The sequence below is a fragment of the Macaca thibetana genome, chromosome 2 (assembly GCF_024542745.1).
Source record: "Macaca thibetana thibetana isolate TM-01 chromosome 2, ASM2454274v1, whole genome shotgun sequence".
Classification (NCBI taxonomy): Eukaryota; Metazoa; Chordata; class Mammalia; order Primates; family Cercopithecidae; genus Macaca; species Macaca thibetana.
This window is the reverse complement of record NC_065579.1, coordinates 118,191,033-118,206,650: the sequence shown is the minus strand read 5'-3', so window position 1 is coordinate 118,206,650 and position 15,618 is coordinate 118,191,033. Positions and strand designations below refer to the sequence as shown.

The following is a 15,618-nucleotide window of genomic DNA, read 5'->3' as shown; positions in this document are numbered from 1 at the left end:
CCATCCTTATCCATTTATTTTAGTTAAGAAACATGACACTTTGCATGAATCATACCTTAATGATGTTATATTTTTGTAATTTTAATAATAATTTTTATCTTAAAAATGAAAGTTTAAAATTAGCGCAGTTGTAGTCATATTAAAAGTGACTTCACTTTTAATACTTCCTCTAATTTCATCTGGCAAGTCATGGGAGAAATTTCTTTGCAGAATTGCTATGCTGTGACAAATGTTTCTATTTTCCATTATTAGTAAAAATTATGAAACAACAATTTGCCTATATTGACTCAGAATTAAAAATCAATTTTTTTTTTCTTTTCTGAGACAGAGTCTTGCCCTGTCATCCAGGCTGGAGTGTAGTGGCTTGATCACAGCTCACTGTAGCCTTGACCTCCCAGGCTTAAGCAATTCTTCTATGTCAGCCTCCCAAGTAGCTGGGACTACAGGCAACACATCACCATACCCAGCTAATTTTTAAAAGTTTTTTGTAGTAACAGATTCTCACTATATTGCCCAAGCTGGTCTCAAACTCCTGGGTTCACGTGATCCACCCACCTCAGCCTCCCAAAGTGCTGGGAGTATAGGCATGAGCCACTGTGCCCCAGACAAATACCAGTTTTTCAAAAAAGATATTTATTTTTTAAAGGACTATTGGGTAGAATTTTTTTTAAATGCTGTCTCCCCATCCCCACCCCCGTTGATTAATTCACTAGAGAGATTTTTTCAGGATTAAGTAAAGATAAGAGTCTCTTGGAAGATAACTTTTATTTATTTATTTTTGAGATGGAGTCTTGCGCTGTCACCCAGGCTGTAGTGCAGTGGTGCGATCTCGGCTCACTGCAGCCTCTGCCTCCCAGGTTCAAGCAATTCTCCTGTCTCAGCCCCCCGAATAGCTGGGATTATAGGCGCCTGCCACCACACCTGGCTAATTTTTGTATTTTTAGTAGAGATGGGGTTTCACCATGTTGGCCAGGCTGGTTTTGAACTCCAGACCTCAAAGGATCCGCCTGCCTCGGCCTCCCAAAGTGCTGAGATTACAGGCGTGAGCCACCACGCCCAGCCTAGGGAAGATAACTTTTAAAGAATCAGGAACAAAGTCAGAAGCAGCAGCAGCAGGTACATGGGAAACACACATTTTTAAATTTATACTTCCTCATGGTTCTCTTGGATATCCTCTGGAACTGTTTAGAAGACTGAAGAATTTCATCCCCCAGAAACTCACACCGTTGAAGCTCAGCATGTCTTTGGGCCAATAACTTCATGGATTTATCAGTCACTGTTTCTATGAGGTCATCCACCTATGACAGATAAATACCAAGAAATGAAGCCATGTTTTGGAAAGCCTTGTCAAAATCAAAGGGATAGTTGCTTTTCCCAAGAGAAGAGTTCTGGAACTGGTGGACATTTTGCAAGTCTTAAAATATTATTCTAATTCAAGTCATAGCAAATGGAGCTTGAAAGCGTACATTTACCACCCAGTGATAAAGACGATCTCAGTTCTTCTGAAAAGAAACCTATGTATATGCCTTCACTTTAATTGAATTCATTTAATATTTATCAGGTACACAGCATCATCCTAGGTGTCCTTAGCAATCCTTTAGCCACTTTCAGAATGCCCCCCTACTAACATTATTTCTTAATGCTAATCATTAATTTCATCCCACCCATGCTGTCTAATAGGGCTGTGCGTTTGGTTAAGCCTGGTTCTCTGATGCTTCTGAGATTCAAAAGTTAAAAGCCTTTGTCCACTACCTGCATTTGAAGCTTTCCTACTGTCAAATCTGATTTTCGAAGGATGTTTTTCATGCCATGCTTCTTCTTTTTAAGTGCTGGAAAGTGTGGTCTCTTTTTTGGTGAATATGGCCCCTATGGTAAAAATGCAAAACACATCAGATTAGGAACTACCAACATTATTTTTGTGATGGTGCTTTAACAAGAGTTCTCACCTTCGGGACATTCTCTTATAAACTGAACATTTGCCACATAACAATATTGGGTTGGAGGCTGTATTCATATTATTCTCCACACCCAAGTATCTTCTTTGTGCCCAGAGCTCTCTTTGAAGAGATCTACAGGGTGCAGAGAAATGAGATTGTCTGACTCTGAAAGAATATACAGCATCAGGAAAAAAGCAGGTCTGCAGGTCTTCATAAGGGGAAGAAGAAGAAATTGCCTCTGCAGCTGCCGGGCACAGTGACAGTGTGGGGCCGTTGTGGACCAGTGCCCCAGAAAGCTCATTATCAGTGAATCTAGTTGTTAATTTGGTCTCGTTTCTGCAGGTTTCCTTATTTTCATGGCAGTCATATCTTCAAACATAAAAAGAAAGCTCTGGGTTCTTTTCACCCCATGCCTGATACTTTTCCCATTATCCCTGGCTTACTGGTTACAAGTACCTGTCCTAATAGTGTTGCAATTGGAAATCATTCCCAGGTCATGGCTCCAAGCTAATACGCCCTTTTTAGTCTTATTGAGTTTACTCTTCCTTCCCCTTGTGCTTAATAATTCACATTAGGACTATTGTGAGACCTACACAAAGTAGGATATGGGACCAGATCTGGGTCCTACCCTTTGCCTTTACAAATGGAGTCTGCTGAACCACTGCTACCCTGCCAGCTTGCCCAGCTCAAATGTCACTTGCAGAATCTTCCCTGATCTAGCTAAAGAAAGACCCCTCTTTTTTCTCTTTCATAAAATCCAGTACTTTTTCCTGTTAAGCACCTAGCATACTTGGCAGTTACTACATTATGTCTGTGTTTATTGAATACAACTACGGCAAAATCTAGTGCCTAGGCAAGTTTTGCAAAGCAGGACTAGTTGGGGCTGGTATGGACTGAAGAGAACACACCTCCTGCAGTACCTTGGTGCAGCTCCTGCTTGTTGCCTTGAGGAATTGGCCTAGTATTTTCAAATCTTTTTATTTTTCAAAAGAAAGTTGAAAACCCAGAATTTTATTTGAAATATCCTAATTTTTAAATGTGGACAATTAATTCAAATACATATATAGATTTTAAGATGAGGTCTCACTCTGTTGCCTGCGCTGGAGAGCAGTGGCATGATCATGGCTCACTAAAGCCTCAACCTCTGTAGGCTCCAGTGATCCTCCCACCTCAGCCTCCTGAGGAGCCGGGACTAAAAGTGTACACCACCATGCCCAGCTAATTTCTATATTTTTTTGTAGAGGTGGGGTTTTGCCATGTTGCCCAGGCTGGTATCGACCTCCCGAGCTCAAGTGATCCTCCCTCACCAGCCTTCAAAAGTGCCAGGATTATAGACATGAGCCACCACACCCAGCCAATTCAAATACATTTTTGAGAACATTCTGAGGGCTAAACAAACCATTTTCATAGCTAGTTGACAACCTCTGATCTAACACCATTTGATGGAAAGAAATTCTTAATCATAGCCAAATTGCCCCATCTTTATCTTTATGGTTAGTGTTATGTGTGTCCTAAAAGTCTTTATGCTGAAGTCATGAAGATATTCTTATTGTCCTCCAGGAGTTTTAAGGTTTCTGCCTTTTCCACTTAAATCTATAACTGAACAGAAATTAATTTTTGTATATGGTGTGAGACAGGGATCAATTTTCATTTTTTTCCTATATGAATGCCCACTTGTTCCAGCAACATTTGTTCAAAAGATTATCCTTACTCCACTGCTGTGTGGCACTATGGTTTAATGTGTATCTCCTCTATTTGATTGTAAGTTCCACAGAAGCAAGACCATGTCCATTGGATCACCCTATACTCCCCATCCCAAACCTACAAACTGCCTAAAACATAATATGGGCACACTAAATACGAACCTAGCACACAAAAGGCAAAAATTCAAAACTAATATCAGTGCACTCTGACAGTGGTGTTCCAGAGCAGTACTGTTCAGTGGAACTTTCTGTGAAGATGGAAATGTGCTGTGCTCTATCTGTGCTGTATAGGACAGCCACTAACTAGGTGCAATTATTGGCCATTTGAAATGTAGCTAGTGCAACTGGGGAACTGAACTTTTAATTGTATTTAATTTTAATTAACATAGGTAGTGACATTCAGCTATTGACTAGCATATTTGGACAGTACAGTTAGTCTATAGCATAGCAATTACTACTAAGGACTCTAGAGCCAGGTCTTCCTGGGTTTGAAACTTGGCTCTGTCACTTACATGGGCAAATTACTTAAACACTCAGTACCATCCCTAAAATAAGGATAATATTGCTACCTACATTATAGGGCTGTTGTAAGCATTATCCGAGTTGATATTTTTAAAGCACTTAGAACAGAGTTTGGAACATAGCTTTAAGGTAAGTCTTATATCTAAAATAATAATAGTCCATGGTTCTATTTTTGAAAAACAGACTGGGCAATTTAGGATCAAACATACATGCATGGCCGGTCACAGTGGCTTACATCTGTAATTCCAGCACTTTGGGAGACCAAGGCAGGTGGATCACTTGAGACCAGGAGTTCGAGACGAGCCTGGCCAACATGGCGAAACCCTGTCTCTACTAAAACTACAAAAATTAGCCAGGCATGGTTGTGCATGCCGGTAGTCCCAGCTAGATAGGAGGCTGAGGTAAGAGAATTGCTTGAACCCAGGAGACAGAGGTTGCAGTGAGCCAAAATTGTGCCACTGCACTCCAACCTGGGCAAGCGACAGAGCGAGACTCTGCCTCAAAACAAACACACAAAAACCCATGCATACCTATGGATAAGTAAAAGCATTGGTTTGGAGCGTCCTAGATCATCTACACTGCATTTTCTGTGTTGTACATATGGCTATTTACATTTTAATTTCAATGAAAATTAAGATTAAAAATTCAGTTCCTCAATTGCACTGACCACATTTCAGTGTGGCTAACAGCTACTATATTGGACAATGTATACTTGCATCTTCACGGAAAGTTGCATTGGACAGTGCTGGTCTAATGAGTTCCACTCCACATAGTATGCACAGATAGGCCAGAATGCTAATATACTAACATTTGAAGAGTGAGAAAGTCAGTTACAAATATCCAAACTCCACTGTTGCCCAGATGTAGTAGAAGCTGAACAGTTTGAGCATAGAAGTAGAAGAATCTGACCCAGAGAGTACCCTAAATTCTTGGAGAGGAGACAGAAGCAGCAGATTTAAAGGCTTATCGTGGAGGACTTATGGTAGGACAGAACTTGGTTTTCACAAAATCTCTAAACATTGAGTTATATGTAAGTCTTTAGAGGCAAATTTGTTTAGCGTTTTACCTTTTGTAGTCCTGAAGGAAGAGATGTCACAGATAACCGCTTGGTGGTTCTCCTGGCCCGAAGGAGTGTATTTCCCTGGGTTATCTCCTCTGTCTCTGCCTCTACAACATCAAGTTGTATAGTCGCTTAGAGAAAGGGGGAAAAAGGAATCTGTAAGGATCACAATGAGGAACACATTTTTCCTATTAAAAATACAGTATTCTTAGAAGACAGCATCACATGCTGCTTCAGTGGCTTTTTTTCTTTAGAGTTAAAAATAAAAAATGGATTTGCTCTTCCCAATCTTACATTTTCTCCTGCCAACATTTGCCTTTTGTTATGGTCATGACCTCAGTGGACACCAGCCCAGTCTTTGACAAGGTAGCCACCTCTCTCTCTCTTCGAGATTTAAGTTTTTCCCCTGAACCATTGTGGAATTAGAAAAGTAATCCTCTACTATGCAAGACCCTCTCTTGGGTATTCATTGTGGATTAAAGCAAATTTTCTCTCTATTTTCAAGAAATGTGGCTCAAGACTCAGTCATTTACATATCATTGATTCATCTTTCCTATATCCAGGAGCCAGGGAACCTTGGATTCCTTAACATTTTAAAACATATCAATTCAGTGCTTAACTCAATAAATGTATTTATAAAGGAAACTCTAAAACACTACCATAAATTTAAGACTAGTATCATAAATAGGCATTAAAATCACTATGCTAAAAACAAAGCTATGTTATTTTTTGCAGAAGGCACTAAACCTAAGATTACTCTCTTTCTTTTTCTTTTTTTTTTTCTTTTGAGACAGAGTCTCCCTCTGTCACCCAGGCTGGAGTGCAGTGGTGTGATCTCGGCTCACTGCACGTTCCGCCTCCTGGGTTCAAGCTATTCTCCTGCCTCAGCCTCCCGAGTAGCTGGGACTACAGGTACTCTCTTTTTCTTAATAAAGGGGGTCACTAAATGAGACATTTTCCTTGATGACAGCATTGGGGAAAGGGTGTTTGCAATTTGCTGTGTGTTACGCTGTTCCTTCATGCTGTGTGCACACCTAAAATCATCTTGTTGCTTAAAGTCTACTGATAAGGACTTCTCTGGGACCCTCAGAGAATACATTAGCCTACTTGACACCTCCACTTGGCTATTCGGCAGGGACCTCAAGTCAGCAAGTCTAGCCAGAACTCATGACTTATTTTTCAATCCAGGTCCATTGCTCCTTATCTTAGTGAATGATGCCTCCACCTTCAAAGCAAGTGGTCAATCCAGAAATTCTTCCCTCTCCCCCACCCTTCACTGTCCAACTCTTCCCCAAATCTTGTAACTTCTATCTATGCTTATTTCTCCCTTTATCTCCCCATTCCCACTGTCATGACTAATCCAAGCTAATGTCATTCTTTGCCTGAAAGAATGTACGGGTGCTCATTGTTCTTCCTGCATTTGCGCTTACCCTCATCCAATGCAATCTACACTATGCAGCCAAAGCTATCTTTTAAGAATGCAAATCAGATTATATAAATCCCCAGCTTGAAAGTACCCAATGGTTTCTTATCACCCTTAGAAGAAAGTTAAAAATTCTCAATGTGTCCTATGACAGACACCCTTACTACCTAATTCAACCAGCCTCTCCTTAGCTCTCTGTGTTCCAACCTCTGCTGGATTTCTTTCATTGCTAAATTGTGCCTGGTGATCTCTTGATATTGTGACTTGAACATGTTCTCCCTTATTCCTGGGAAACTGTTCTCCCCCCTCCACCTTGTGTAAGGCATCCTTATGTCTTAGACATCCTTCAGATCTCAATTTAATTGTCCCTTCCTTGGGGAAGCCTTTCCTGAGACCCCTCCCCTAAAGTTAGAGCACCCATGATTTCTTTCAATAGCATCCTGTGCTCCTTTGGAACAAATGTAATTTTCTGCATGTTTGAAAGCCCCTCTATGCTATAACTCCATGAGGCAGGGACCATGGCTGTTTTATGTGCTACTCTATCCCCAATATTGTGGCTGTCATATAATAAGTACTTAGCAGATATTTGTTAAATATATAAAAACAGGCCGGGCGCGGTGGCTCAAGCCTGTAATCCCAGCACTTTGGGAGGCCGAGACGGGCGGATCACAAGGTCAGGAGATCGAGACCATCCTGGCTAACACGGCGAAACCCCGTCTCTACTAAAAAAAAACACAAAAAATTAGCCGGGCAAGGTGGTGGCGCCTGTGGTCCCAGCTACTCGGGAGGCTGAGGCAGGAGAATGGCGGGAACCCGGGAGGCGGAGCTTGCAGTGAGCTGAGATCTGGCCACTGCACTCCAGCCTGGGCAACAGAGCGAGACTCCGTCTCCAAAAAAAAAAAAAAAAAAAAAAAAAATATATATATATATATATATAAACACGTTTTGAAGGTCAGCGGGGAAGAGCAACTGATTTTGGGCTACAACAAAGGGTATTAATGTTTGAACTACATCCTAAAGGATGAGTATATTTTCTGGAGAAATCTTAGTTGATATTTGTTATTCCGACTAAGACAAAAATAAACCAGTGCACAGATTAAGAGTAGAAATTTGATCCTCTGTTTTCTGCTGGATTCTTCAATTCCAGCCCCAGCAATATAGAAGCATATCCTCTTTGTTATTTTCAACAGAAATATACAGCTCAATCCATACCAGGTAATTGCTAGATGCTTGGATGCTTGTATTAGTGACTGCTTTTTCCAGAACAGAGAGTTTGTTTGAAATTAGTCGGCTGGCAACCACCAAGATTTTCTTTTTTTTTTTTTTTTTCCTAGGAAAAGCACACATCAGTTTTGTTGCCTGATCATGGTGTGTAAAATGTGAAGTTGTATGTATATTTACATACACTATAAGGGCTGTGTGTTTCCTGATTCTGTGCTGTGAAGGACATTAAAAAGCTACAGAGGATATATAAAGCAGTGAAATTATTCTGTATGATACTGTAATGGTGGATGCCTGTTATGACAGGGTATGACATAAAAGTAGGTATTTGTCAAATCCCACAGAACTGCACAATATAAAGGGGGAACCATAATGTAAACTATAACTTCAGTTAATAATAATAATATATTAATATTGGTTCATCGATTGTAAATGTACCACACTAAGGCAATATGTTAATAATAGGAGCTGTGGGGATCAGGGAAGGGAAGGTATACATGGGAACTCTACATTTTCTGTTTAATTTTTCTGTAAATATAAAAGTGCTATAAAAATAGACTCTTTCTTCTTTTTTTTTTTGAGACAGGGTCTCTTTCTGTCACCCAGGCTGGAGTGCAGTGGCACAATCTCAGCTCACTGCAATCTCTGCCTCCCAGCTCCCCTAGTAGGGACTACGGGCACATGCCACCATGCCTGACTAATTTTTTTTTTTATATTTTTGGTAGAGATGGTTTCACCAGGTTGCCCAGGCTGGTCTCAAACTCCTGGGCTCAAGTGATCCACCTGCTTCAGCCTTCCAAAGAGCTGGGATTACAGGCGTGAGCCACTGCTCCCAGCCTAGACTCCATTTATTTTTTGAAAAGCTACAGATGAGAATGCAAACATTGGTAGTATTGTTAGTCATGACCCATAGGATGCCAAATGGCATTATTACTAGTTGCAAAAACGACTTAAAATTAACAGTTCAAATATTGATTCTTCCACACAGTACATAGAAAGTAGATGCAATAAAAGTGAGCATTCTTTATGACTTACCAGTTATACATTTTTTTCATTTAATTTCCACTACCCCCTCCACTGTTAGAAGTAGCCATGTGAAAGTCTGCATCACTACTTTTTCCAGAAACAAAACAAAAATCCCGCTTGAGTTTGATTTTCATATATATATAAATTATATATAATGTATATATGAATATACACACACATATATTTAAATAAAAAGTGATTTTAAACTGATTAGAAAACTGTTTAATTGAACTGGGAGGAACCTCTAAGGCAATCCAATTCAGTGCTTCTCAAAAGGTATGAACAAGGTGAGGCATGGGGCTCACACCTGTAATCCCAGCACTTTGGGAGGCCAAGGCAAATGGATCACCTGAGGTCAGGAGTTCGAGACCAGCCTGGCCAACAGGGTGAAACCTTATCTCTAGTAAAAATACAAAATTTAGCTGGGTGTGGTGGCACACTCCTGTAGTTCCAGCTACTCAGGAGGCTGAGAGAGGAAAATTGCTTGAACCCAGAAGGCAGAGGTTGCAGTGAGCCGAGATTATGCCTCTGCACTACAGCCTGGGTGATAGAGCGAGATTCCATCTAAAACACACACACACACACACACACACACACACACAAACACACACACACACACACAGTATGAACATACAAGCCAACTGAGGATCTTGCTAAAGTGTGGCTTCTGACTCAGAAGGTCCCAGGTAGAGCCTGAGATTCTGCATTTCAGACAAGCTCCTCAGGGCTGCCATACTTTTGTAGCAAGATAATCCATCCTAATTTCACTCTTCCTCTTGGCCTCAACCCAGTGACAAATTGCCTGAATTTGATTACCATTCTCTGAAAGCTTTCTCATTTTTGCTGTAAATAACTTGGGAGATGGAAGCTCCTTGACAATCCTAGGGAGAAGGCTCTGCATGTTTGACAGTAGGGCTTCCTTATGGTCAGTGGAGCCCTCTTTGCTGGCACTTGCTAGCTTGCTTCTACACTTGTAGGACAGCATCCTCCCAAAAGCAGTCTTCACTTTCGTCATCAAATTTCTTTTCTGATTTTGTTGACTTTCATGAAATCCCATGTCACTATCACTGGATGACTCCTCTTTAGGGACCAATACATTTTGTTTTAGTAAGTTGGTAGACACAGCTCTATGCCATCTAAACAAAATAAAAATGACTCATATTAGGGAAACTGAAAAGTTAAAAATGAATAATTTGAATCATTAAAACACAAACCTCAAATGTGAACCAATTATACAATTCAGAAAAAAAAAAAAATGAAATTGAAGACCAAGAATCAAATCACAGAAAAATAAAGCCAAAGCAACTACTTGGTGTTTTGTTATCAAATTATAGTAATCTGGCTGCTATTTAATTTAAACACAATACTGTTAGAGGTAGGTTATATTATTAGCTTCATTTTACTTATGAGTAAACTGAGACATAGGTTAAATTAATTGACCAAGGACTGAATGCAGACTTTAATCCAGGTCTGACTGTTGGAATCCATGAACTTACATTGGCAAATTGGCAATCTTATTTCAATGATAGTTTGAGATAGTTTTTGCTAGATTTGGCAGTTTCAAAGTGAAAGTAACAGAAGATGAGAGAGTCTGCTAGGGTAGTCAATAAGGAGTAAACTCCAAGGCCCCATAAATACTGCATTTACATAAAACACTCATTTAGATAACATACTATAAATTCATATATAGCGACTACATGTACCATCTTCATAATTTTGGCATATTTTATTATATGCAATAGACTAAACAATAGACAACATTTCCTGATAGCTTTCTGTGTGCTAAACACTCTTCCAAATGCTTTCATGTGTATAATATAATTTAATCTTTATGTTCTCATCTCTACTTCACACATGAAGAAATTAAAGCTTGGAGAGGTTAAATATAATTTATGTCCAGATTATCTGATTCTGAGGTCTGTGTTGTTAACCACTATGCTAGAATATCACCTATACCGTGATACAATTATTACCTAATATTCTTCCTCAATTAACTATTTTTTGTTAGCTTCACTCCAAGTAATAATACCCATGAAATTTCGGTATTTTTTAAAATTAAAATTTTAATGTCGAGATCATTATAGTTTCACATGCAGTTGTAAGAAATAGAGGGAGGGGGCCGGGCGCGGTGGCTCAAGCCTGTAATCCCATCACGTTAGGAGGCCGAGGCGGACGGATCACCAGCTCAGGAAATCCAGACCATCCTGACTAACACGGTGAAACCCCGTCTCTACTAAAAACACAAAAAATTAGCCGGGCGTGGTAGCGGGTGCCTGTAGTCCCAGCTACTGGGGAGGCCGAGGCGGGAGAATGGCGTGAACCCGGGAGGCAGAGTTTGCAGTGAGCCAAGATCACACCACTGCACTCCAGCCTGGGTGACAGAGCGAGACTCCATCTCAAAAAAAAAAAAAAAAAGAAAGAAAAGAAAGAAAGAAATACAGGGAGATTCTGTGTGCTCTTTACCTAGTTTTCCCAAATGTGACATTTTGCAAAACTATATTTTCACAACCAGCATGTTGACATTGATACAGTCAGGATACGGAACATTTCCAGTAACACCAGGATCCCTCATGTTTTATAGCCACACCCACTTTCCACTGGTCCCCCCTTTCTTTTTTTTTTTTTAATTTAATTTTTTAAATTATACTTTAAGTTCTAGGGTACATGTGCACAACGTGCAGGTTTGTTACATATGTATACATGTGCCATGTTGGTGTGCTGTACCCATTAACTCATCATTTACATTAGGTATATCTCCTAATGCTATCCCTCCCTTCTCCCCCCTCCCCACAATAGGACCCGGTGTGTGATGTTCCCCTTCCCGAGTCCAAGTGATCTCATTGTTCATTTCCCACCTATGAGTGAGAACATGCAGTATTTGGTTTCCTGTTCTTGCGATAGTTTGCTGAGAATGATGGTTTCCAGCTGCATCCATGTCCCTACAAAGGACACGAACTCATCCTTTTTTATGGCCGCATAGTATTCCATGGTGTAATGTGCCACATTTTCTTCATCCAGTCTGTCAGTGATGGACATTTGGGTTGATTCCAAGTCTTTGCTATTGTGAATAGTGCCACAATAAGCATACGTATGCATGTGTCTTTATAGCAGCATGACTTATAATCCTTTGGGTATATACCCAGTAATGGGATGGCTGGGTCAAATGGTATTTCTAGCTCTAGATCCTTGAGGAATCGCCATACTGTTTTCCACAACGGTTGAACTAGTTTACAGTCCCACCAACAGTGTAAAAGTGTTCCTATTTCTCCACATCCTCTCCAGCACCTGTTGTTTCCTGATTTTTTCATGATTGCCATTCTAACTGGTGTGAGATGGTATCTCATTGTGGTTTTCATTTGCATTTCTCTGATGGCGAGTGATAATGAGCATTTTTTCATGTGTATGCTGGCTGTATGAATGTCTTCTTTTGAGAAGTGTCTGTTCATATCCTTTGCCCACTTTTTGATGGGGTTGTTTGTTTTTTTCTTGTAAATTTGATTGAGTTCTTTATAGGTTCTGGATATTAGCCCTTTGTCAGACGAGTAGATTGCAAAAATTTTCTCCCATTCTGTAAGTTGCCTGTTCACTCTGATGGCAGTTTCTTTTTCTGTGCAGAAGCTCTTTAGTTTAATTAGATCCCATTTGTCAATTTTGGCTTTTGTTGCCGTTGCTTTCTACTTATGGCTAGCCATAAGTAGAAAGCTGAAACTGGATCCTTTCCTTACTCCTTATACGAAAATTAATTCAAGATGGATTAGAGACTTAAATGTTAGACCTAAAACCATAAAAACCCTAGAAGAAGACCTAGGTAATACCATTCAGGACATAGGCATGGGCAAGGACTTCATGTCTAATACACCAAAAGCAGTGGTCCCCCCTTTCTTAAACTGGCATCCACGAATCTGTCTTCTGTGTGTGTAATTCTTGTCCTTTCAAGAATGTTATGTAAATGGAAATATACATCATGTAATATTTTGAGATACGCTTTTTTCACTCAGCATAATTCTCTGAGCATTCATCCAGGTTTTGTGTATTAATTGTTCATATCTTTTTATTGCTGAGTAATACTCCATTATATGAATGTACCACACTTTAACTACTCACTAATTGAAGGATATTTGGGTTGTTTCCAGTTTGGGGCTCTTATGAATAAAGCTGCTATAAGCATTTGTGTATAGGTTTTGTATGAACATAAGTCTTCATTTCTCTGGGTGAAATCCTAGGTTTTATATTATGCTATTACATTATATTAAATATATAACATATATTTCTAATATGGATTAAAACAAATTTATAACCATTACCAATGTTCTTCATATATTACCTAAAATACCTCATGTACCATCATCAGTAGCATATGTACTACTCTCCAGGAAAACACTGTTCTAAACGGAACCCAAATCATTCAGCCTTTTTCTGTAATGATACATGGGGAGTAGTTCAGTGAGAGCCTAGACACTGGAGTTCAATGGTATTGGTTCAACTCGGGACAATCCCCAACTCTGTGACCTTGAGCATGTTAGGTAACTTCTATAAGCTTTCATCTTCTCATTTGAAAATGGGCATAGTCTTTTCAGAATTGTGAAAATAAAGGGAAATAATTCATGTGTTTGGAACCTTAAAATGCATTCAATAAATGATACTTTTTATTACCATGTGGATCAGAACAATGCAGAAAATGTAAAAGGCAAGGAGAGAGCCCACACTAGAGGGCAAAATAAGAGAGAAGCTGGCAGCCTCCCTTCTGGGACCAAGGGCAGGGTTCTGCAAATTGTACATGTACGACTTCCAGGGGGTGCTATTCAATTTCATAGTTAGACTTGCGTATAGCTATTATAATGATTTTATGGCAGGTGGCAGTAAAATGTCCTGAGGAGGGTGCACCATTTCCTAATTTGCCCAAAGATAACTTATGGGCTAGGATTAATCTCCCGTAAAGCCCTCTGAGATTCCTTTAATAATAATTTAATTTTTAAGTGATTCTACTACTATAAACATGTACACACATATACATACTCTGACACAGAACAACGCAAATACAATTTCAGAAGATTCAGGAATTTCGAAGACCGCTCATGTTAAAAGCCCAGTTCTAAGTCGTCTCAGAATCTCTAGAAGTTGTTTCCCATTCCCATCCTCCCCACTCTCATCTCCAATCTATCTAAAACGTAATTAACAAAGGTTATTTAGCTCCAGAGCCTAGGAATACAACTGCTGCAACTTCTGATACGAGCAGAACCCTCCCCTTTTTATGTTTTTTAATATTTTTGTGTTGGTACTGAATTTATTTGGTTGTATTGCTTCCCCCGGAGCTCCTACTTTTCACTGAAAGTGGAAATCTCTGCAGTATTTTATTTTGTCCATGGAAGTTCCTAAGCTTGGTCTTTGATGCTTCCAGGACTCATTAAAACACCTCACTTCTACATGTCTGAACTATAGTCCATGGACCTGGTAAGAAAGAAGCGCAAAGAAATTGGAAAATAAATCACCACACTGATTTTCCAAATTAAAATATATTATATTTTGGATGTTTCATACCTGTCTGTAAGGTTTTGTCACTGACAAAAAAATAGCAGGTCTAAGGCAGTTTTAACGTTAAATTAAACAATGTGTCCATAGTGAAATGTGATTAGTACATATTTCAGCAGCCCAAATTGCTGGGATAGGAAAAAGAAAGCACTGATCGTGGACATATTTTGAAAAATGCCCTAATGACTTTTCAAACTAACAGTATTTTCATGGGATGTGAGATGTCTAAAATTCTGATGCTGAAATATCAACATAGAATCAGTACTTATTTTAGTCTCCTATGCCACATTAAAACTCAATTTCAAGTGTAAAGGAAATGTTTTCTCTGTTACAATAAAGACCTTTCTGATCATAAAATGAACCTTACATTGTCGCACTAGATTTCTTGATCCAATGCAGTACCCTCCCCAGCAATCCATCCAGTGTCCTCATTTTTAAATGTAATGCTTAAAAGGACATGCCACTATGCCAAACCCAAAGACTCTCATTTGACAGAAAAGGAAATGAATCTCTGTTACCTACCTTTCTATCCCCTTCCTTTTGAATGAGCCATTTTTCTTCTTGAGTTGCTGGAATCTTCGGCACTGTCCAACTTTTCCATAGGCAATCTTAAAGGGTTCTGGTAGATACAGCTGAGGTCGGGCCATTGCTGTCAACTTCACCTGTAGTAGCCGTTTTGGACTGTTTCAGTTCTCGAACTTACAGACTTCGATGCAAAATCATCTAGTGACTGAATGTACTGTCAAAGTGTGGGCTATTTGGAATAAAATATGTAGGAAATTTTTAGAGCCTTTCCCTTATTCCCTTCCAAGTGTCAGAGACATTATTTGTGGGACTGGCCCTGTTTACAGCTTCACGGAGGTCACCAATGATGTATTTGACTGAGCTGTGTGAAATTCCATGGACCTTTGTGGAACACTTCACAGATTCTTGAACAAGGCAAATGCAGAAATGATGATCTGATTGCATCAACACTGGCATTTGGATCGCAAAAAACAAAACAAAACAAAACAACAACAAAAAAACCACCCATGCACTAATTGACCACCACATTCAGAAGTCATATTTGACCTCTGAAGGGGAAGGCACCTATAGGAATACGAATGATCTGTTGATTAACACAAGTTGAGCTTCTGTTAGATCTCTCAGCTACAGCTGGTGAATGTTCTCTGTGTCCTGTGGGACACATGTGACAAG

General features: G+C 39.6%; 1 protein-coding gene across 1 annotated transcript in view; it reads right to left on the bottom strand.

The window, feature by feature from the left end:
• Positions 1 to 15,241, bottom strand: part of C2H3orf49 (chromosome 2 C3orf49 homolog) — a 30,999-nt gene extending 15,758 nt beyond the window's left edge. Inside the window, exons 1-5 of the mRNA XM_050781254.1 lie at positions 14,944 to 15,241; positions 9,709 to 10,028; positions 5,229 to 5,353; positions 1,753 to 1,866; positions 1,134 to 1,298 (exon numbers count right to left, since the gene is read on the bottom strand). Of these exons, the coding sequence (XP_050637211.1) occupies positions 1,134 to 1,298; positions 1,753 to 1,866; positions 5,229 to 5,353; positions 9,709 to 10,028; positions 14,944 to 15,068 (849 nt within the window). The 5' untranslated portion in view covers positions 15,069 to 15,241. The remainder of the gene's footprint in view (positions 1 to 1,133; positions 1,299 to 1,752; positions 1,867 to 5,228; positions 5,354 to 9,708; positions 10,029 to 14,943) is intronic.
• Between the last annotated feature and the right edge of the window lie 377 nt (positions 15,242 to 15,618).